At 39.4% G+C, this 23,639-nt stretch overlaps 1 protein-coding gene across 3 annotated transcripts; it reads right to left on the reverse strand.

Moving 5' to 3' along the window:
- Positions 1 to 2,629: 2,629 nt before the first annotated feature.
- Positions 2,630 to 22,018, reverse strand: LOC103507435 (spectrin beta chain). Of its 3 annotated transcripts, XM_026822308.1 has the most exons (3): positions 21,338 to 21,648; positions 20,627 to 20,628; positions 2,630 to 9,855 (listed from the first exon to the last, which is right to left on the reverse strand). In XM_026822308.1, the coding sequence occupies exon 3, from the start codon at positions 9,842 to 9,844 to the stop codon at positions 2,939 to 2,941; it is 6,906 nt and encodes a 2,301-aa protein (XP_026678109.1). In that variant the 5' UTR covers positions 9,845 to 9,855; positions 20,627 to 20,628; positions 21,338 to 21,648; the 3' UTR covers positions 2,630 to 2,938. The 3 variants fall into 3 exon arrangements, with proteins under 3 accessions (XP_026678109.1, XP_008470128.1, XP_026678110.1); XM_008471906.3 differs by lacking the exons at positions 20,627 to 20,628; positions 21,338 to 21,648 and adding an exon at positions 21,822 to 22,018; XM_026822309.1 differs by lacking the exons at positions 20,627 to 20,628; positions 21,338 to 21,648 and adding an exon at positions 13,059 to 13,079.
- Positions 22,019 to 23,639: the final 1,621 nt, after the last annotated feature.

Consider the following 23,639-nt stretch of genomic DNA (forward strand, 5'->3'; position numbering starts at 1 on the left):
CTTGTAACTTTTATTATTCTATACTTTCGGGGAACAGGCTACTGAGGGGAAATGGTTAGATCTTAGATGGTTTTGAACGTTTTCCATGATATCAAAATTGGATACAAGTAGCACACTCAAAAGGGTTTTTTTTTTTTTTTGGTGACAACATAGTAATGGAAGGGGCCACACTTGGAAAATAAACAATGATTAACTCTTAATCTTGGATTAATTTCTGAGTGTGGTCTCGCCCTTAACTCATAATATCTTTTATGGGACTAAAAAATTCTGATGTTGGTAGTTAACAAGAGTAAAAAGAAAAATATCCAACAAATAAATGGTCAAAATAAAATGTAAAATAATATATATTTATTCTTTTTTTAAACACATGTTTATAAATTTTCTTTGCTTTTTCATTTTGTACAAAATAAAACAGACCTCAACAGGATTCACTTGACGAGAAGCACTACCCTCAATCGGAACCTTTTTGTGACAAAGCTTTAAAAAATAAAGTTATATTGAAGGGCTTTTATTCAAGGAGAGCCGAAGGTCGAAAATCGCGTTTTGAGTAAAACAGCTTTAAAGTTTTTGATTTCCAATGAAAAGTATTAGGAGGGTTTTACAAAAACCCAGTGTATCTTGATGAACGATGGAGCAAAGCTTTAAAAAATAAAGTTATATTGAAGGGCTTTTATTCAAGGAGAGCCGAAGGTCGAAAATCGCGTTTTGAGTAAAACAGCTTTGAAGTTTTTGATTTCCAATGAAAAGTATTAGGAGCGTTTTACAAAAACCCAGTGTATCTTGATGAACGATGAAGATATATCAACATGATTCTTTTTGGAACTGTGGGATGGACACTCCACATTAGGAAAGCCGTTTTACCCAAAAAGGGGCCTCAGTAGGGCTAGGCCCTTCTCATATGAAAGCCTTCAACTTTTAAAATGCTTTTCATAGGCAAACTACCAATTCATAGAAGCTATGATTCATTCCAAATCCAGAAGAATCATAAATACCTATGTATTACCCTACAACTTTTTCCAATTAGGTTAAACAAAAACATACAGGACTTTCTAAAGATAAAATATCCAATCCAATTCAAAGTTTAGGTGGTTCAAAATATTCAAAGGAAGAACACCTACAAGTCTAGACTGAATAACACCAATAAATAATTAAAAATTCCATATCACTTACTCGTCAAATCACGTATTAAAATAAACAACTTTTCCGAGGATTTCAAAACCTTTCGTGTGAGGAAGGGGGGTGGGGTGGGGGGCAGAAAATATTATTCAACTAATTTGAAAAAACAAAAGACACAGAAACGGGGGAAAAAACTTTAATACAATTAAGAAATAAAGCTAATAAATATAATAGTGTATTCCGCACTGAAAACAAATTCTAGGAGGCAGGAATGACTCAACTCAATCTTCTTATTAAGAAATAAAGCTAATAAATATAATAGTGTATTCCGCACTGAAAACAAATTCTAGGAGGCAGGAATGACTCAACTCAATCTTCTTGAAGAAAAAGAAAAAGAAAAAAATCGAATTTCCATTCATCGTATTTTCTTCCACATTTCCCACAACAGTCGTAACCTCGTAACTTCATTAGGGAGGAAGTCAATTACTCAATTCATTTCTATTTTCCTGTTTACTTAGTCTTCTACATACATTGAATTGCAAGTTTAACCCTTGGTCTAATTTCAGGATATTTACCTAAAATGTTCTGTCACCAAGAGACGAGAAAAGGTTAATCATTGATAAGGGAAGATGTAATTTTCTTCTTTGGAGAATTGGAGTACAGAGGTGACATCAGGATCAGACTACACTACCTCGTTCTATCTATCAAAGTTAAACATTACACATTGGAGTGAGTACAATATTATAGTTAAGCTTGGAAAAAAAAAAAAAAAAAAAAAAAAAAAAAAAAACAATGCTGATTACAAGTAAGATTATATTAATAAAATAACAATCAAAAAAAAAAAAAAAAAAAAAAAAAAAAAAAACAATGCTGATTACAAGTAAGATTATATTAATAATAAAGTTTCGGGCGAACTTGCAGACTGGTTCACAATAAAGGATTTATTGAGATAAGGGTTATCCAAAAATTAAAGGTTAAAAACAGAGGAAATATTTAAGTTTGGTACCCGTACTTAGGGAGAGTCAAGTTGGAGTTTCCGTCGTAACGCATTTACTCACTGACTTTATAAACCGAAAGTGACTCCAAACTGTTCAAAAAGTTTTACATGGACTTAATTGGTGAGTTGCACGAATGAACCATGTCTTGTCCTCTAGAGTGAACCATCTGGTAAGTTGATACCGAAGTAAGGAAAAAGCCTAGTGAAATACACAATGCGCAATTCTTAGCAGCAAATATTAACTACGAGTTACGAAAATAGTTAACTGTAAAGAGGAGGAGTAAATACACAATGCGCAATTCTTAGCAGCAAATATTAACTACGAGTTACGAAAATAGTTAACTGTAAAGAGGAGGAGTATAAAAATAAAAATAAATAAAATTAAACATTATGTGTTTCGTTTGGTTATCGTGACCAAACCTGGTAGGGACTCATGAAAACAAAAATGTTAATAAATAAAATAAATAAAATTAAACATTATGTGTTTCGTTTGGTTATCGTGACCAAACCTGGTAGGGACTCATGAAAACAAAAATGTTAATAAATAGTTAATTAATATTGGCAGTTAATTCCTACCGAGAGCGAGCTAAAATATCTTTGCAAAAGATTCTCAAGAGTGAAAAGAATTCATACTTGAACTCAAGGACAAAGTCTGTGAGAGAAGAGACACCATTGAGACATTGAATGGTAACATCATACACAGACCAATGTCCAGGCCTACAAGTATTGACAGTGAAATGTTTAATCTACATAGTAAATGCGACAGGTAGGCGAAATATTAAACATAGTGAGAGAAATAAAAATAATGTACACGTGACGTCAGAATTACGATTTCTTTAATGTAAAGAAGGAACGACGCTTGGGTTCATCTTTCCTCATTTCAGCGGCGGGCAATGTCTGAGAGCGGGAGGAGGGACCGCCTGATGCTTGCTGTTCACAAACATTGGACAGTGCTGTCACCCACTTGTTCATTTCTTCATCATTCTTCGCTTGGAACAAATACTCTGCACCGTTGTCAGCTTTCACTCGGAACACATGCTTCTTCTTGCTGTAATCATCAGCAACCTGTGCAGAACCACCTCGGAGCTCGAATGGGGTTTCATTCTTGTAGTAGATCTCAGGAGAACTCTTGGCAGACTTCTGATCCTTGTAGAAGTATAATAGAGTACCTCGCAAGGACACGAATATCTTGTCCCAGGATCGGTTGGACGCTCGCTTGGCTATAGCTTCCCACTCATGTTTCCTCACCAGGGTACCTTCCATATGATCTGCATCCGCCCCTGATGTGGGTCTCTCGCCACGAGCTTGTTTCTCCTGACGAGATTCTCCTTCCTTTTCTTTATCTTTCACTTCCTCACCGTCCAGTCTGTCCTTAGCAGACTGGTCAGGAGAAGTGGGAGGAGTTTGCTTGGCTGCCAGCTCTTCTTGTCTTTTCCTTTCCTCTTCTTCCTTCCTCTTGTTTAACTCTTTCAGTTCGAATGTTGTCAATCGTTCCAATGCGCTGAACCTTTCTTCTTGTGCTATGGCTGATTTTTCAAAGGCTTCATGTTTCTTGATCAGATTTTCAACTTCGTCTATGGTCAAGCCAAGTTCCATACTCATCAAGTAAGGTTCTTGAGCGATGAGCCATGCTTCTGCTACTGCCGCATCTCGTGCAAACTGATATACTTCGAGTATGAGTTGGAGGTTCTCCCATCGTTCTTCCCATCGGTGTAGGAGGGCATTCCTTTGATTGCTGAGTCCCACAAGCTTCTCTTTGATTTCATTGGACGCATAGTGATTTCGAGATAAGAGTTCTTTTCCTAGGGATATACAGGCTGTGAAGTTGTCTTCCCTAGTGTCAATCTCAGCTTTCAAACTTTGGTGGTTGTTCATCAAGAGTTCCACGCCACTGACATCACGTGCTTTCTCTGATGTGTTCATTTGTCGTACTACATCATCCATCCACAACATGAGGGTACGTACCATGATAAGGAACTTGAATAGATCGCCAGTGTCACCTAGCTTCTGTTTTCTTGCATCACAAGCATTCTGTAGAGATGCCCAGGCATTTACTACTTCTGCTTCTCTGTTCGTTATTTCTTTAGCCTTCTCACCAGCATAGGACGCTTGTAGTTTAGCAGATTCATTACAAATTTGTTGCACTTGGGATTGAAGGGTTTGTAGATCTTGTAGGAAGTTCTGGTGTTTTCTCTGCAGAGTATTCACAGATCCAGCATCACGGCCCAACTCATCAGACATGGCGTGATGTTTCTCTGAGATGCGACCGAGAATATCTTTACAGTCGTGGAAGAACTTGTGAAGTTCTCTGGAGGCAACAAGCATTTGAGTTCTTGTTTCAATTAGCTCCAGGAGATCTTGCCAGGCTTCGTTCAGGCCATCCTTCCATTCAGCAATGGTAGCAGAATCACTGTGACCAGCTGCAATCAGCTGGTCTGCAATACCATTCACAGCTGCAACTCTCTCAGTACCAATAGCCTCAGTATCACGATCGAATTCCTTGAATCGTTCCCAGAGGAGAGTGACATGATCATAATCCTGACCCAGCTCATGCGATCCAGCTACAACTTCACGTTCAGCAATCCATTGTTCAAGGTCATCTACCTCTCTGTTCAACATGAACAATTTAAGGGCCTCATCTAATTTAGCACGCCTTTCTCCAGCCAAGTCCTTTAGACCGGCATATAATTTATCCACTTGAGATTGTTTCAAAGCAATTTGGTCACTTTCTGGATGCATTTCACTTGTTAGCTGGCGAGCAGTTTCTCCTAATTGTCTGATCGTATCTGCGTAATCTTCAACAGCCAATTCAAGGGTTTCATGTTTCTTCATAAGGTTTTGAGTAGAAATTTCATCTTTTCCTCTGTCTTCTACCATCATATACAGTTCCTGTTCACTCATCCAGCTCTCAGCCTCACTAGCATCAAACAAGTATTGCTGAGCTTTCTCAGATTGGATCAATTTGCTTCTCCTTTCATCAACTGCTTTCTTAAGTTGTTGCCAGCGATCCATAAGATCTTCAATGAGAGAAGTAAACTCGGCAGAATCCTCGTGGCCTTCATCAATTAGTTTGCGTCCATTGTTACAGATGAGATTGATTCTGGGTTCATGATTGTCAATTTCCTTGGCCAAGGATTGATTCTTCTTTTTCAACATGTGAACATTGAACAAACTGTTACCATATTCAGTTGATTTAGCAGAGGGTAATTTTTCAGCAATCCACAATTTTTCATCTTCGATATCACGCCTGAACTGATATGCTTCTTTCTTCTTTTCGAGAGCACGTTGCCGAGCCAACAGAGGTTCTTTGATTTTCTCGAATCTTTGTTCAACAGCTGATTTCTTGACGACAATTTCTTCCATTTTGTCAGGCACTGTCTTCTGTAGGATCTCAGCCTGTGTTTCCAACTCGGATACTTGTTTGGCTTTTACTGCCATTTGAGTTTCAATCATCTGTTGTTTCTGCATGAGGATATTGACAGAAGCAAGATCAGATCCAGTGTCTTCATTTTCAATCTGCTTCTCAAGTTCGTTCATCCACGAGTCAATATCATCACAAGTTTGATGGATGAGTACTTCTCTGTTGGAATCAAACAGACGCTCACCCTTATCCTTGGTAGTCGTTTCAAGATCGTCAAACTGTTGACCAAGATCGGATATTTTAGGTCCAATCAACTCAGCCAACTCTGGTTTTTCTTTCATAAGTTCTGAACCAGATTGTTGTACACGCAAGAGTCTATCCTTGTTGGATGCGATTTCAGCTTCAAACGCTTGATGCCGGGTCCATTTGCTATGCACTGTCTTAGCACTTCGGTAAGTTTCATCTTGAGCAGTGAACTTCTTTTCCTGAACCCACTCACCAAGTTCTTCACAATCTTGTAGGAATTGATGAAGTTGTAGCTGATCTTTAAGAGTTTCCATCTGTTGATGGGCCCTTTCTTTGTTGGCGTTGCGTCTATCATTAATATTATCTGCCTTCTTCTTTACTTTGTCGGCAGCATAGTGGTCTTCATCATTTAATCGGTCAGCGAATTGTACAACGCCGTTGATCTTGTCATCATTAGCTTCCATTGTAGTCAGGAATGCTTCGTGTCTCTTAATTAGGTTTTCAACCTGTTCCAGATTGACAGGGGTTTCATCTTTAGATAAGACGTGTTCTTGTTGAGATAGAAGCACTTCAGCTTGTTTAGCATCTCTGTTGAACATCTGTAGGTTGAGTGACTGCGATAAGAGCTGCTGCCTATTCTCCCACATCTTGTGCAGTTCTTCCCATCCATCTCTCAAAGCCTTCAGTCGTTCTCTTAAGAACATGTACTGAGGATCATCATGGGTTGATGGTTCAGCAGTGACTTTTTCGCCATAGTCCATCATCTTCTTGTAATCTTCAGTGTAGTTATCAATCTCTTCTCGGATAGCTTGATGCTGATTCAGTAACTTCTCAGCATCTGCTAAGCTGCTTGGCGTATCCTCGGATGCAACATCGGTTTGAGTCTTAGTAAGCCAGACCTGGAAGTGATCAAGATCTCGTAAGAATCTATGCAGGTCTCCAGCTTCTTCCAATTTAGCGTCACGTTCCTTGAGCATCTGTGTAAGTTGCTCCCAAATAATGCGGATTTGCTTAATACGCTCTCTGATAGCCTCTGCTTCTTCCGGATGTTCTTTCTCAATTGCAACTGCTTCAGCTTCCAAGGAATCAAGTTTAGCTTGGATAGCAGCCAAGTCTCTCTCCATACCAGATAGACGACGCTGTAAGGTCATGATGCCAGTAAGATCCATTTCCAAACTGTCAGTGGACTGTAGGATACGTTTCTTATCTTCAATCCAGGAAACAGTTTCTCTGCACTCAATATGGAATGTTTGGACTCCATGGGCTGAGTTCAGTTCATCACGCTTACCTTCGGCCTTTTCTCTCAAGCCAGCCCAGTCGTGATTGAGTTGATTTTGTCTTGTGACAATTTGTTCACTGTTGGGATGTTCTACATGTAACAGTTGTCTTGCCAGTTGATTGACAACAGCCACACGAGAGGCATTTGCGTTCATTTCCTTGTCAAAGCCATCATATCTGTGCTTCATGATTTCTACATCCTCAATGTCTTTGCCAGGAACCATGGTCGCCAGCATACGGTCCTTTTCACCAATCCATTGTTGAACACCATCAGCTTCGCTGAACAGTTTGTACAGAGACAATGCGTCTAGCAAGCGTTGCTTACGTAGTTTAGCCAATTCCAGAAGTTCTTTGTACCTGAATTCAATGGATGCCAATCTTTCAAGAACTTCTGGAGATTCCTTATCTTGATCACCCAGCTGTGAAGCTTGGTTACGAAGAGCTTCAATTGTAGATGCGTAATTTTTAAGCTCTTCAGTGACATCCTTGTGTTTCTTCAATAGAGACTGAACATTGGCTTCATCTCTACCTACATCTTCAGAAGAAACAAGTCGGACGGTATCCAACATCCAAATATCAACGTCAACGGCATCAGCAAAGAATTGATGGAAATCTACAGCTTCTTCCAGACGTTTTCTTCTGAAAGCTGCCAGGTCTAGCAAGTTTTGCCACATAGCCATTGTGTCTTGAAGTCTTCCACGAATGCGATCAGCACCAAAGTGTTGTTGATTGACGAGTTCATCTCCCACAGCTATAACGCTCATGAGCTGAGATTCATGGGCTTGAATTTCATCTTCCAAAGCCTTGTGTTTAGACAAGAGAAGATTGATTGTTGTGAGATCATGACCAATGTCACCGGTAGAAACAATTTGTTCCTTCTCTTTGATCCAGTTCTCTTCATCGGCCATGTCCCAATAGAGCTGCCACAGTTTACGGCTCTCCTCCAGGCGTGCTCTTCTCTCAACAGCAAGCTTGACCAGTTCAGAGTAAGCATCTTCCAACTGTTGTACACGTTCTACAATAATAGCTGGATCGCAAGGACGGAAACCTTCATTTGTTTCCTCATCAAGGAATCGTTGAGACTGTTGTACAACACTCTTAACTCTTTCACCAAGAACATTGATATCAGCTTCAACCAAGCTATGTTTCTGAAGAAGATCTTCAACTCCCATGAGATGTTTGCCATAGTCATCGGATAAGAGACGCATCTTGAGCTCTTCCATGGAGTCAAGGATGTACAACATTTCTTGGAAGCTCTGTTGTAATTGTAATGACGATTCCAATCTCATACGACGAGCTTTGAGAAGTTCAAGTAAGTAGTTCCACAGTCGCAGTACGTTTTCTTTTCTAGCATTAATCCGGTCAATGTCGTGATACTTTTCAGCTTCAAGTTCCTGACTCACTGTGACCACGGCTTGCACACGTTCTTCATAAGCAAAGATATCGGTTTCAATAGCCTCATGTTTCTTAGCGGCAGCTTCAACAGCACCCAAATCGAAACCAAAATTGTCCTGAGAAACAAGACGTTGATTTTCACTCAACCATGTTTCTCTCATGCTTGCTTTTCTGTTGAACCTAGCTGCCAGTTGTTCAAGTTTTTCTTGGCGAATAAGTTCTTCTCGCAGAGCTAATTCACGTTCATGTTCTGCTTTCTCAAGTCTCTCCCAAGCTTTGTTGATATCAGAAATCATTTTGCCTTCTTTAGGAGTGTAGGGTTTCTGATTGTTAGCTCTCATTTTAGATTGCAGAGTAAACAAGAGAACTTCCAGGTTACCTTTTTCAACAAACTTGGGTGGTTTCTCGACTGTCCGGTAGTTGTTGAACTGTAGTAATTGTTGCTGTACACCGACCAAAGAGTTAGCGAATTGTCGGTCACCGAGAGATGCGATAGTTTCTTGAATCCATCGGAGGAGATCACTAGTGAGGCTCTCATATTCATGAATCATGCGATCATTATCCATGGCAATACCAACAACTTTGCCAATACGCTTGCCTTGCACGGTTTCTTGTTTCATCTTACTGAAGTAATGGTAGTATGTTACTACGTAGGTGATGATGGATTTTTCATCAGGTTGTTCTACAAAAATATCTTCTGCGTCTAGGAGCTTGGTCAGACCCAGTTTGTCTTCAGCAACAGTGAAGGCATTGTTCAGATTGTATATTGCATTGGACTTGGACAACTTTTCGAACTGAATGAGGTCAGGTCTATGCTTGTGAATAATAGCGTTGAAAGCAAGACCATCTCGCCACGAGGTTGTAAAGTTTCTAACATTGACATTGTGGTAGCCCGCAGTTTTCATCTGACACCATAGCAACAACGCATCCTTAGCGGATTTAGTTTCCTGGTTGTCAGTTTCTTCAATAGTGATATCTTGAATTTGAAACCTCAAAATAATGGTCCAGATGAGACCAAGCGAAAGTCTAGGATTGCCGTCCACTATATCATGGGATCCCATGTTTTCTAAATGTACACGTTGCTCTCTCAGGAACTGCAAAGCTTTGTCAACATTCTCTAGACAATGAATCCTCATCTTACCTTTGGTAGGCCTGGGCAATCGCTCGCCAGATAGAACCTCCAACAGTTTTAGCAACATTTTGCCATCGCGCAGGTCTACATACAGGTCTCCTATCCTACAGGAGACTCTCACCAGGTGTGAATTGACCCATTTTTGAAAGGTTTTCTTTTGTACACTTTCTCGCTCATCAGCCAGAGCTTTGATACGAGATCGTTCGAAAAGTCGGGATGAGGAGTTACCTCCGTCATATTCGTAATCCTCTATCGGTTCTTGCTGACCAGTTTGAGGGAGTGTTAAGTCCCAGCGGGCGAGGGAGATGTCCGTCGTCATGACGGCGCCACCTGTCAACAAAAATAAATAAATAAATAAACAAGGTGAAAAACTGCTAATACACTCTCTCTCAACACCAACAAATCACACAATGTGCTCAATAGCACAGACAGAGGACCGTTATGTATTGGATTTCTATTGATACTAATTAGTTCATTGGTCAAGTGATGGCGTAGCGATGACATCGTTATAATTGCAGGTCAATATCACGGGTCTGCCATTCACAAATATGTATCTCCCGAGCTCATTATAACGCGTTCCTAACCTTACACATACGACCAGTACTACCTATATTCCTCTACCTCATTGTGAATACATTTTTATACAAAGGAAGTACGCATTAAGGTTTATTGTCCCTAATTCGCAAGTGTATACTTTTTTGTGATAATTATGTCTGTGTTAACTTTTTCCAGTCATGGCAAGCTGCTCAGTATTTGAAACGCGATGAGAGCCTACAGTAATGATAAAATGGATACAAGGTTACCGAGAGTAAACTAACAGTCATTAGTACTCGCAGCATATTACAAGTACATAGGACCAGTACAGCTGCTTGCCCTGTCATGAATGACCATGGTGGGCCTTGGCCCGTGATGACTCAAAAAAGTTTCGGTTTACATTGGTATCATATTCAACAGCAAGATAATTTCGTTCTACAGACCAGTGAATACAACAAAACCGAAATCCCAGTATAAAAACATGTTACGCTCATACATACAAAAAACCAAGAATGAGAAAATGAAGTTCATTATATTTGCTGGAGATTTTTTAAACTGTGCGCTTAACTTTAGGATAAAAGTCCATTTCGCCAATAATATTCATCAAAACAAAGACAGACTAACCGTAAAGAAAGTTGTTAACAAAATTAAAACATACAATATACACAATAATACGTTAAACCATATGAAACCGGCCGAAAGTAGGTATTTAGCATAATATAATAATTTCTCAAGACTTGTGGACGTTCTTAATTATTATTATTAATATTAATAAAAATAAAAAAAAACTGGTTTTGAATATTGTAAAAACTACCGTAAACATAAACACAATGTTTATACCAGTAGTCGACTAATAGGTACAAAACTACAAGTTTATTTCTCTACACGTATCCATATCAATCTTACGTTAGGTGTTAGGTGTGTAGTATATTTCGTAATACTTATTTCAAATGAATCATAGGTATAACTTTGTTGGGAGCTTTGAGTGCGTCCAGACTCCAGTTTTGTCGGGAGATTAGAATTAATATTCGCGAAATATTGGAATTTGTCTCTAAAACGGGGAATAAAATAACTCGAGGCGGCAAGAAAGTAAAAGTTATGAGATCACACACTTGTCGGGTGCGTTATCTCATCAAATAAAACGCACACACACGATTCCAAGAACAGAGAAATGGCTCAATTGAAAATTTCGAATGACACTCAGAGGGAATGCAGTTGAATTCATAACGATATAAATAGAGGAACTTCTACTCGGTGTGATGCACATTGAACATCGTTTACAAGCAAACATCAATGAAAATAATGTCAGAACGTCATTAAGAGATGCTCATGGGAACATTGAAATACGTTTTTGTGTGCCTTGGGCGCTTGGGACAGACATCAGTCATTGCAATGCCAGCCTTGTTAGCTTGGAGCGTAGCGTGTCTGCCTTGTGAGCTCTAGATCGCGGTTCGATTCTCGTCCGGGGCAAACTTTACAATAAACAGATAAGATTCGTTTTTGGAACGGCTGGGTTTCTCCTATCCTGTCCTCCTTTTCTCTACGTTTTCGGGACGATAAGGCCTCCTATTATTACAGTTCCTTTTGGAAAACCTTTTCAAAAAGCCATTATATTGGGAGTGAGACTTACAAAAAAAAAAAAAAAAAAAAAAAAAAAAAAAAAAAACGGAGACACGGGTTCGATTCCCAAGTCTGAAAAATGCATGCCTTAATTAAACATAAACAACTCTTTATATCAACACATGGACACGAAATTCGCTCATCTGGAATAGCAAACACATCTCATAAACACTGTAATTCTAGAAGATCTTATATCATCTTATGAATACGGCCGTCTGCATGTTTTGGTTGAGAGACACCACAAGTCTCACAACACAACGGCTGACGTTAGCAGATCATATTGTCATCTGACTGACTGATTTTTTTTTTCAAAGAGGTTTGGTAGAGGGAACTGTAACTGCTAAGGTCTTATCGTGCCGAAATCGAAGAGGAAGACAGGATAGGAGAAAGCCAACCGTTCCGATAACGAACATTATGCGTTCATGATGAAATCAGCCCCGGGCGGGAATCGAACCCGCGGCCTAGCGCTTACAAGACAGATGCGCTAAAAACCAAGCTAACTAGGTAGGGTCATCTGAATGAAATGAAAACGTATCTCGAACAACAAACGAAGCCGCTCAGGACAGGTGTGGTTAACTCCACGAGTACTATCAGCAATCAATGATCAACAAATTGATCAAGCCTGAGCTCACAGTGATAGTGACATCAATAATTCAAAATTTACACTTCACTGGAACAGGGACGTGAGCTATTGGTACGACTGTTGCAATAAAATTCAATATGAATCAGGCGAATTGGTAGGAGGTAGGTAACAAGGTATTGTATTGAACGCCCGAGATATACATTGCAATCAATTGTCTGGTATGCAATGTTGCCATGGCGAGAATGCAAGTTCAAGATTCAAGATCATCTCACTTGGCAGCACTGCAGAGTAGGAGCTAATGGCGACAGAAACGTTTGCCCAGTGTCTATCTACGTATTCTCTACAGTATACACATACAGGTACAATAATATCAACGTTGTGGTTTGACAATACCTACATATTGAAGCTTACTTTGTTGCGTACGTAGAAAGTCCCATGTATTAGGAGGTAGGAGGCTACACTTGAGGGTTTCTTCTTCAAACTGAGGGATATTATAATGTTAAGGCGGTCTCTTCTTGATCCCTTGTGTGCCGCGTCCATTTTTATTTAGGACTATTGCAGTGATAACTGAGGGATAATAATAATAATAATACATCTACTGGCACACTGGCAGAACTATGCTCGAAATGAGGCCACAAAACCAAGGAATCTACATATTTAAGTTTGAAGTTAAAATGTTTACCACTCCTATAATAGGAACTAGCAGAAGGACCACCCCTGGGTCACAAAATACTGATAACAAAATAATAAATTTCCATAGCAGCCGCACTAGCGATATTTACTCCCAAATACCTACATGAGAATCATGTACACTACATAAGTGAAGTAAACACTACTGCACAGCACGGAATACTGAGGTAATCTTCATTCATTCGAATATTTCGATCGTCATTTTATCAAGAAAAACTAAAAATACGAAATAACAATCAAGCCGTCTACGCCACAAATCTCTTCCAAGATAGAGTAGATGATGGAAGCAGCGAACCACCTATTCAAGTAGGACGAGCATTAATTCAATGTTTCTTTCAGCACGATTCGAAAAAGATCGCACAGCTGGTCTAGTGGTGGAAAGATGAGAGGATGAGACGCTGCCTAGCAGCAGGTTGAACGACAAAAGTTAAGCATAAAAATATTGCCCAAAGATGTGAGTGTGTTCCGGGAGAATTGAACATTTTAGAACTTGAGATTGTTTTATAACTACAGGTCTAGACTGAGATAAGCGAGGTTACTATTTGAACTACTCCCAATTTAACAGATAAATAGATAGATACCTCCCTTTTCCCCCTCAACAGATACCTTCATAGTGACGATAACGAGTTAAGGCGACAGGAGTGTTCATAGGAGTGCTCATATTTTCATTTTGTCTAGAACAGGAGCTTTTGCCAGTTTCAGAGATAGGGAATATGCCACTTTCAGCGGTCGGAAACTTGCCACTTTCAGAGATTGGAAATTTTCATTTCGTCTAGAACAGGAGCTTTTGCCAGTTTCAGAGATAGGGAATATGCCACTTTCAGCGGTCGGAAACTTGCCACTTTCAGAGATTGGAAAGTTTGCATCTCCAGATATCGGGAACTTGTCATTTCCAGAAGTCGGAAAAGTATATTGTTCACTTATCTCACAACACGAACACCAGGCACCACAACAGAGCCTTCCCAGACACAGGATAAATCTGCATATGCAAGTAAGCATGGAGGCTGTTATCCGGCACAGGTTCAAATCTCTTCAGAAGTGTCTCAAGTGTTCGTACACAAAAAGCCCACACAGAGGAGTAGGTGTAAGGGCAAACAGCCCCAAAGAATGGGTTAAGCTTCTGAGAATCTACTCTACGCCTCAAGTAGATACATTTTCAGTCAATTAGCTGTATTTTTTCGAGGTTAACGTAACGTCTCTCTTCTGATTTCATGGGAAACATGGACTCAGAAATTTCAATATGAATTTCTGACACTGGTTTGCAAAAGCTATAATTTTTCTGGCATGCTGTTATGTACTTCGTGCTAACGACACTCGGGAAATCAAGTCAAATAAGAACCATATTATTCCTCCCGCGTTATCAGTTTATCGGAGCTTTGGGACAGCAAAATAAGTAATCTGAGAAAGAACCTTCTCAGTCATCCAGTAAACCGGAAGAACCTACGAAAAATAAACTAAAATCATTGAGCCAGGAGAGAAAGAGAGTGCTCACAAGATTTGAGCACAATTTTACCTGCGGTTTAGCAAGACATTAATCAAATTGGTTAGATGGTTAGTAGCACTAGCAGTTACAAGTGGTTTAATAACAACCCAAGTAACTACCTACTGAAGACTGGTATCATAATAAATATCCATTACTTATGTAGTTCATATTAAACACGATAGCTCTTGTTCTCAATTGCCTGTATCGTTTTTTATGGCTCGTAAAGATCGCGTAATTCAAACTCGAACAAATTTCTTTTTTGGTGGGGAGGCACAGGGAATGATTTGTTGATCTCAAGTAATGTTGAGTCTGCTTCCTTCAGATCTGAATATTATCTGGTCCACTTCACATTATTGACTTCACTTCAAAATATTTACTGATTATCTCATGTTCACGTTCTGTTTGTTTTTATTTTTCGTTTGATAGGATCGTAGAAGCTTAACCCATCCTTTAGGGCTGTCTAGCCCCTACACCTAAACCTCAGATTGGACTTTTTGTGTATGGAGATGGAATTCAGTTTCATTTGATAGAGGTTTTGCGTCACTGTATAACTGTTAAGTGACGGAGGATTTACCCTCCATCGCGACAAGCTAACTGCCTCTTCATATCGATCTCACCCCGCCTGAGTGGGACCGCGAAAAGCCAGCAGCACACGATTGGCCAGATGGGCATCCATCCGAATGACAACTACGCGAATAGTTGCTCAACTTTAGTGATCTCAAACTAAAAACTGATGCATTCAACGTACTATCGTTGCTGTCTTTTGCAAACTAGCCATGAATTAAATACGAGAGAGGTATAGAAAAAATTGCATTTCATTTTTTTTTTTTTTTTTTAAATTAAACAAGGTCTAAAGAAAAAAATAACATTTGTATAACTCTATTTATCATGTTTTTTTTTTTAATTAAGCAAGGTCTATAGTAATAACTAAGCATTGTACAATATTAAACCCATAAAATAAACGCGATCTTGTTTAGACTGCTGGGGTAAAGGGACTTTTTAGTCTCATTCGAGCAGGATAAACAAAGTATATTCTATTCTACATTCTGCATTTGCGGGGACATACTAACATACTGCACAAGGTCTTATCTCTAACTTGCACAGCAATTCACACACTATATTAGATAGGTACTCGTGTATATTATCAACTCCTCACATGATTGCACAGAGAAATAAATGACATCATCGACGTGTTGGTACTGCTGGGAGTATTATTTCTAACCCCGCGGCGACCGAGCTTCCTCTTCTCTTCCTTCGCGACAGAAATCAACAGATTGGTCACGCGCGGCAACGAAATATGGCACCAATATGGCAAGCGCCACCGAGATATTGCGAGCGATAAACACCTATACGCGTTGCTGAAAAAACTTCCACCATTATTTGCCTCGGTCGGCTGGTAATCTGGACGGCACGGCGTCAATCCCAGCCGAGGTATGAAATTTCACTCTCGACATTGTTTGAGAAATTTGCCACAATAATAGTAGTAGTCTACTGTTGGGGTAAAGGGACTCTTTAGTCCGATTAGAGCAGTATAAATAAGCACTGTTATTATTTAACTATGGGTCCCCTGTTATAATACCCGTGTGTTACGTTATTTATGATACCTATAATGCAGATCCAGAATGCAAAATTTTGAACACCCTGTGCGGAGGGGTTCTGGGACAGTTAAGGCTCATTGCATTTTTTCGAAACGCCCGGTAGTAGAAGGTATTTATCACACAGAGCATGTATAGGTACTGGCTAGGCATAAGTACACTGAGACCGAGGTCCAACGTTAGAATTATAACAAGGTATCTTATTCAAGTCGTTTAGACATGGGACCAAAAATAGCGAAACTTTCACCACGAATTTTATTCTGCGTGCAAACGTGAACTTGTGAAGAAATCATAGAAATTACAACAAAACCGAAATCCCAGTATAAAAACATGTTACGCTCATACATACAAAAAACCAAGAATGAGAAAATGAAGTTCATTATATTTGCTGGAGATTTTTTAAACTGTGCGCTTAACTTTAGGATAAAAGTCCATTTCGCCAATAATATTCATCAAAACAAAGACAGACTAACCGTAAAGAAAGTTGTTAACAAAATTAAAACATACAATATACACAATAATACGTTAAACCATATGAAACCGGCCGAAAGTAGGTATTTAGCATAATATAATAATTTCTCAAGACTTGTGGACGTTCTTAATTATTATTATTAATATTAATAAAAATAAAAAAAAACTGGTTTTGAATATTGTAAAAACTACCGTAAACATAAACACAATGTTTATACCAGTAGTCGACTAATAGGTACAAAACTACAAGTTTATTTCTCTACACGTATCCATATCAATCTTACGTTAGGTGTTAGGTGTGTAGTATATTTCGTAATACTTATTTCAAATGAATCATAGGTATAACTTTGTTGGGAGCTTTGAGTGCGTCCAGACTCCAGTTTTGTCGGGAGATTAGAATTAATATTCGCGAAATATTGGAATTTGTCTCTAAAACGGGGAATAAAATAACTCGAGGCGGCAAGAAAGTAAAAGTTATGAGATCACACACTTGTCGGGTGCGTTATCTCATCAAATAAAACGCACACACACGATTCCAAGAACAGAGAAATGGCTCAATTGAAAATTTCGAATGACACTCAGAGGGAATGCAGTTGAATTCATAACGATATAAATAGAGGAACTTCTACTCGGTGTGATGCACATTGAACATCGTTTACAAGCAAACATCAATGAAAATAATGTCAGAACGTCATTAAGAGATGCTCATGGGAACATTGAAATACGTTTTTGTGTGCCTTGGGCGCTTGGGACAGACATCAGTCATTGCAATGCCAGCCTTGTTAGCTTGGAGCGTAGCGTGTCTGCCTTGTGAGCTCTAGATCGCGGTTCGATTCTCGTCCGGGGCAAACTTTACAATAAACAGATAAGATTCGTTTTTGGAACGGCTGGGTTTCTCCTATCCTGTCCTCCTTTTCTCTACGTTTTCGGGACGATAAGGCCTCCTATTATTACAGTTCCTTTTGGAAAACCTTTTCAAAAAGCCATTATATTGGGAGTGAAAAAAAAAAAAAAAAAAAAAAAAAAAAAAAAAAATTGATTATTCTGTTTGAATAGGTCATTCTTTTCATGGAACAGGATGACCCTGGGACATTCCTAACAAACCAAGCAAAAATAATAGTAGACTAGTGGTCTTCTGCAGTAAAGGTACGGTTACCTAGCGAGCGTGTTTTACTGCGAAGTGCGGAACCGAACACCGTCCAGCAGGACGTGAAATATATCGCGCTGCGTGAAAGTGTTTTTTCCAACAGAGAACGTTTCGCCCGACGTTAGTTGTTCATTTTAGTTTTTGTGAGACAGTTCAAGAGAAATGGAGGCGCAATTTGCGCAGGAAAAGAAAGGTTGATGGGGATTTTACTACAAGAAATCATGGACGATGACGCAGGAAGAAGAGATATTGCCTGACCAAAATTTCTGGTCTTTCAAATCATATAAAATTTTATGTCAGCCATTACATGATGTAGTGGTGCACTGCGATCGTCTTGCACGTCGGGAGACCCTTGCCGGAGGGATTTAGCGATTCCAGTCATTTTACGTGCCTCAAGCACAAAAGTTAATAAAAACAGTGGCAAACAAAAATTGACGTTCGATCACCCGGTGCGGCATGTTGCGGGGCCGCACTCAGCCTTCCGTGAGAAAATGAAGTAGCTATGTAATATAATGCGCATAGCGACCGGTGCCAGCAATGGTAGGGTAAACATTTGATTTAGGATTATTTGAGATTATTGGAAAAATTCTACAATGCTGGCAGTGGAGGCACCAAGTTGTGACATAATAACACAAGAAACTGGCATTTACATTACATTTTTACATATAAAATTTTATGTTGCATAACAAAATCAATTAGACGATCGTCTTCGTCGGAAGAAAACCTTGCCGGAGGGGATTTAGCGGAATTTCCAGTCATTTTCACAAGCCTCAAACACAAAAGTTAATAAAAAGTACAAACAAAAATGTGACTTCGATCAAAACAAACGAAAATCACGCAGCGTACAACGACACTGACTCCCTCTGAAGGCAGTCGGATCTACTGCGTCGACGTAACACGTTCTGAGCCGGCGCAATGCGCTCACTAGGAAAACAGTCTCACCTAATTACTCAGAAGAGGTTTCCGACGTGAAACGCTCAGCGTATCACGTCAACCACGACGCAAAAAACACGTCGCTAGGAAACCGTACCTTAAATACTACACAGGAATCTATCAGTGGTATAAAGAGAATGGAAGAGTACCCAGCTCTGTTGTTATTCCGACCGTACTCATGTAGCATTCGGTCAGTCATATTCAGTATGAACACTGTTCATTGTCCTGGCCTCTGGTCTGCTCCATTCATACTAAATTACTCAATCAAGTTCCAAGACCTACTCATCATGATAGTATGTTAATAATAACTAAATGATCGTCTCATCTATGTGGAATGTAGCAACCAGGCTTGGCAGGAATCGGACGAGATGGTGAGTCTAGAACAGGGGTTCGTAACCTTTAGGTGGCGGGTCATTAGTACCCAATCTAATTCTTTGGGAACCACTCGACCAATTGATAAAAAAATCAATTTTAGACAACATATTCGGATGAAACGAGTATATAGAGCTAAATTATGTAGTTGGCCCAAATGCCAAGGTTATCATTAGTCTTGCACGCGGGAGACACGGGTTCGATTCCCAAGTCTGAAAAATGAATGCCTTAATTAAACATAAACAACTCTTTATATCAACACATGGACACGAAATTCGCTCATCTGGAATAGCAAACACATCTCATAAACATTCAATTTTAGACAACTTATTCGGATGAAACGAGTATGTAGAGCTAAATTATGTAGTTAGCCCAAATGCCAAGGTTATCATTGGTCTTGCACGCGGGAGACACGGGTTCGATTCCCAAGTCTGAAAAATGCATGCCTTAATTAAACATAAACAACTCTTTATATCAACACATGGACACGAAATTCGCTCATCTGGAATAGCAAACACATCTCATAAACACTTAACATTGTTTGAGAAATCGGGCACCATAATAGCAGTGGCATATTGTTGGGGAAAAGGGGCTCCTTAGTCCGAATAGAGCAGTATAAATAAGCACTGTTACATTACCCATGCGTTACAATGTTTATGATACCTATAATACAGATAAAGAATGCAAAATTTTGAACACCCTGTGCGAGGTGGTTCTGGGATAGAAGACTCATTGCACTCTTTCGAAACGCCCGGTAGTAGAAGGTATTTCTCACACAGAGCATGTATAGGTACTGGCTAGGCATAAGTACACTGAGACCGAGGTCCAACGTTAGAATTACAACAAGGTATTGTATTGAACGCCCGAGATATACATTGCAATCAATTGTCTGGTATGCAATGTTGCCATGGCGAGAATGCAAGTTCAAGATTCAAGATCATCTCACTTGGCAGCACTGCAGAGTAGGAGCTAATGGCGACAGAAACGTTTGCCCAGTGTCTATCTACGTATTCTCTACAGTACAGGTACAATAATATCAACGTTGTGGTTTGACAATACCTACATATTGAAGCTTACTTTGTTGCGTACGTAGAAAGTCCCATGTATTTTCGAGGTGGAAAATCCACTCTAAAAGTGAGTAATTTAACTCAGACAAGAGTTAACTCACTTGGCAGCACTGCAGAGTAGGAGCTAATGGCGACAGAAACGTTTGCCCAGCCAGTGTCTATCTACGTATTCTCTACACTCTACAGTACAGGTACAATAATATCAACGTTGTGGTTTGACAATACCTACATATTGAAGGTTACTTTGTTGCGTACGTAGAAAGTCCCATGTATTTTCGAGGTGGAAAATCCACTCTAAAAGTGAGTAATTTAACTCAGACAAGAGTTGTATTCCTCCATAATGTTGGCACACCATAAGAAATTTGAATAAAATCCTACAGCAAATAACATCATTAAATTTGTAGGTATAAGGATCCCATTGTCAAGGCTATGGCTTTATACAACCAGAGCATTGATAATAACGAGTAGCTTTTTATTAGGGTAACGCATCATTCATTGCTACTACTGAGTTCCATACAGATTCAGGAATGAGTGTACACGTTAGTATTAAAAAAAAAAAAAAACATCAGTATTAAAATCTCTTGCTTTTCGAGAGATGGACTACACTTCTACAGTACTTACTTGCCATTTTGAAGCTTTTTCCCAACATAGTAAAAACAAACTTATGATGGACAAGCTAGCGCTTCAATACCATAACAAACCGCGGCGCGGCTCCATAGTCCATAATATTCTCTGCTGTTGTATTAGAATTTATAACCCTACTTCCTAACCCCAATATGTATGCACATAGACTACATAGAGGAACTTGAAATTTCCAAAAGTGTTCCACTCTGCTGCACCGCTAACAATACCAGGAGAGTTACGAACCAAAACTTGAACATCAAGTGATGCAGGAGTTAGGAGTTCAGTCTACTCTCACCTCTCTATCTCAGTGTTCAATTGGTTTCTGAGGTCTCCATCTAATATTGTACTGTCAGTGGTGCCTAATTGAGAGGTTTGACGCAAAAACGACCAATAGGCCATAAGATTTACATTGGTTAAGAAGTCATTTTTGCGTGAAACCTCTAAATTTCTTCAAAATAGTAGGCAAAAGGCCGCCAGGCTCACTTCCTTAAAAAAGGAGGATACAGGAGCCAGTCTCAAGTTCGTTCCAAAACTGTCCAGTGTAGATTGTCTCCAAAATGGTGGGGGTTAAACCCCAGAATATAAAAACAACGTAAAATCCCTACTGAACAAACAAACATGGGAGAATACGTACAAATTTTCAGATTTTAGACTGTCAAGTTGAGACAGCACCTAAGATCATTTGTATGGTACTGGAAATTCAAGCTGAGATGCCAAACACTGTTATTTTGGACAAAAAATTCATTAGAAACACCATCCTTCTTGTAAACCAGAAAAAGATTCAATATCGACTTTCGAGTAGACGGTTGTGTTTTACAAAAGACTTGGGCTCTTTCAAATGATAAAATTTGCAATCAAAGCCTTGAGAGATGAAAAATAAACATTCTTATCAAACTCTTTTGTGTCAAGCCTCAAGAGTTTCAAGACAGGAAATAAGCCGGCGGTATTGTTAAATTTCACACGGGAAAGATTTCCCAAACTTCCGCTGAGGAAATTGATGAAAACATCAGTATAAAAAGGAGCTTTCTACTCCTTTTTGGGCATTAAAAAATATCTGCGGTATGAGTAATATGGCCTATTAATAGTTTGTGATGTGATGCGGGACATACGAAATTTTCAAAGGACTTTTACATTCTAAAACATGACATTTTCCAAACACTATGAACTTCATTCTTACCTTACGGGATTGTAGCGCCGAAAATCCTTATTTGAGGGAACTTTTTAGTTAAAAAAACACACAGAAAACACAAATTTTTAGAACGAACACATTCAATTTTTCGCATCGACACTCCCTTTTCCATATAAAATAAATAGAAGGTCAAAACATCCGACGTCTTTACCGAGCAGCACTGCGGCGATCAATATGTCCGTGCTTCTACTTTCGACCAATCAGGAGCTTTGTTTAGAGCTCATGTCGTTGACCTGAGATCATGCTCAGTGCCATCAGCCAATCACAGCGCAGCTTGGTGAATCATTAGTCAAAGAGTAGAGATTTTTTTACGGGATCTTTCTTCAAGATCAGAAGATCGTAGTTCAAAATTTGAAACATGCTCCGAAATGTTCAATTTTTAATTTTAAATTCATATTTTCCATTACAATAATATCATATTTTATTTACTTCCAATGAGAGGAACCCATGAAATCATGAAAATTAAAAAGGGGAAAAAATTCCATCTTCTCTATTCTTTGATTTGCAAGATATAGTTCTTCAGTCTGAGGACAGAGAGCGCTTCAATCAATTAGAAATCCAAGGTGCGGAAAGTGGCTCGTGTTTGATGTTTGCGGTTTAAAACCAGGGCCGTATACAGGATTTTGTCAAGGGGGGATGCTCCAAAATTTTCGCGTCTGGCCTACATTATGAGAAAAATGCTCAAGAGGCCCCCCTATTTATGGCATATGGCCCTGTTTATAAACTCGGAAATTCACAAAATATGCCGAGTCTTCAGCCGCCTTTCCGCTCTTGGAACTTTCGAATTGGAAGCACGAACCGAATGCCAAACACGAAAGACACGAAAGGTAAGTAAGTAGGTACCTGTCTAAATCGGGGGTATGCAATACAGATTTCTTTCCCTCCCTTCCCCAATATATTTCTAAAAGACTCCTGGATCAGGCTTAAAGGGTGCCACCTATTTTCATTAGCCTTTCTTTTTTCACCAAGTTTTTTCTTACCGAGAGGTTTGATAGAGGGAAGTGTGATAAAGGAGGCCTTATCGTCCCGAAATCGAAGAGAGGAGGACAAGATAGGAGAAAGTCACCCGTTCCGAGAACGAACCTTATCTGATTAGGATAAATTTCGCGCCAGGTGGGAATCAAACCCACGACCTATCTCTTATAAGGCAGATTTGAAGATAGAAAAAGGACAGGATAGGAGAAAGTCACCCGTTCCGAGAACGAACCTTATCTGATTAGGATAAATTTCGCACCAGGCAGGAATCGAACCCTTCCAAGTGAACTAGGCCAAATACGTTTACATTAGATCTTGGATTATGGGACGCATTTTCCCTACACGTTGAAAATGGACAAGTTTCTCCCCTACCAGGTTTCGAACCACTGACCTCACGCTCTGCTCACTGTTCATTATGCTTCTCCTGTACTATCACCGTGATGATTATTAATCATGACATCACATCCTCCTTCTACTTCCTCCTATTTTCTATGTCTATAGGCTAACTGTCTTGCTTTGGGCTCTGAAACCAGTGCTGTGGTGTTCATGTATTTCACTTTCTGCTGTAATTCACACATGTAATTCACAAGACTGCTGGGGTAAAGGGACTTTTTAGTCTCATTTGAGCAGGAGAAACAAGGTATACTATTCTATTCTTTCTGATTCCATTGTTTATTTAAGGAAATTTAAACTTTCATACCATGGCATGGCCAGGATCTTAATTAGAGTTCAATCTTAATTTAAACTTAACTCTTGGATCACACTTGGATCTTGGATCATTCAAACTTTTTAGCCAATCAGGCTGCTAATTCCAAGAGTTGGGAACACCGG

Source organism: Diaphorina citri, unplaced genomic scaffold, assembly GCF_000475195.1.
Source record: "Diaphorina citri unplaced genomic scaffold, Diaci psyllid genome assembly version 1.1 scaffold314, whole genome shotgun sequence".
Taxonomy (NCBI): domain Eukaryota; kingdom Metazoa; phylum Arthropoda; class Insecta; order Hemiptera; family Psyllidae; genus Diaphorina; species Diaphorina citri.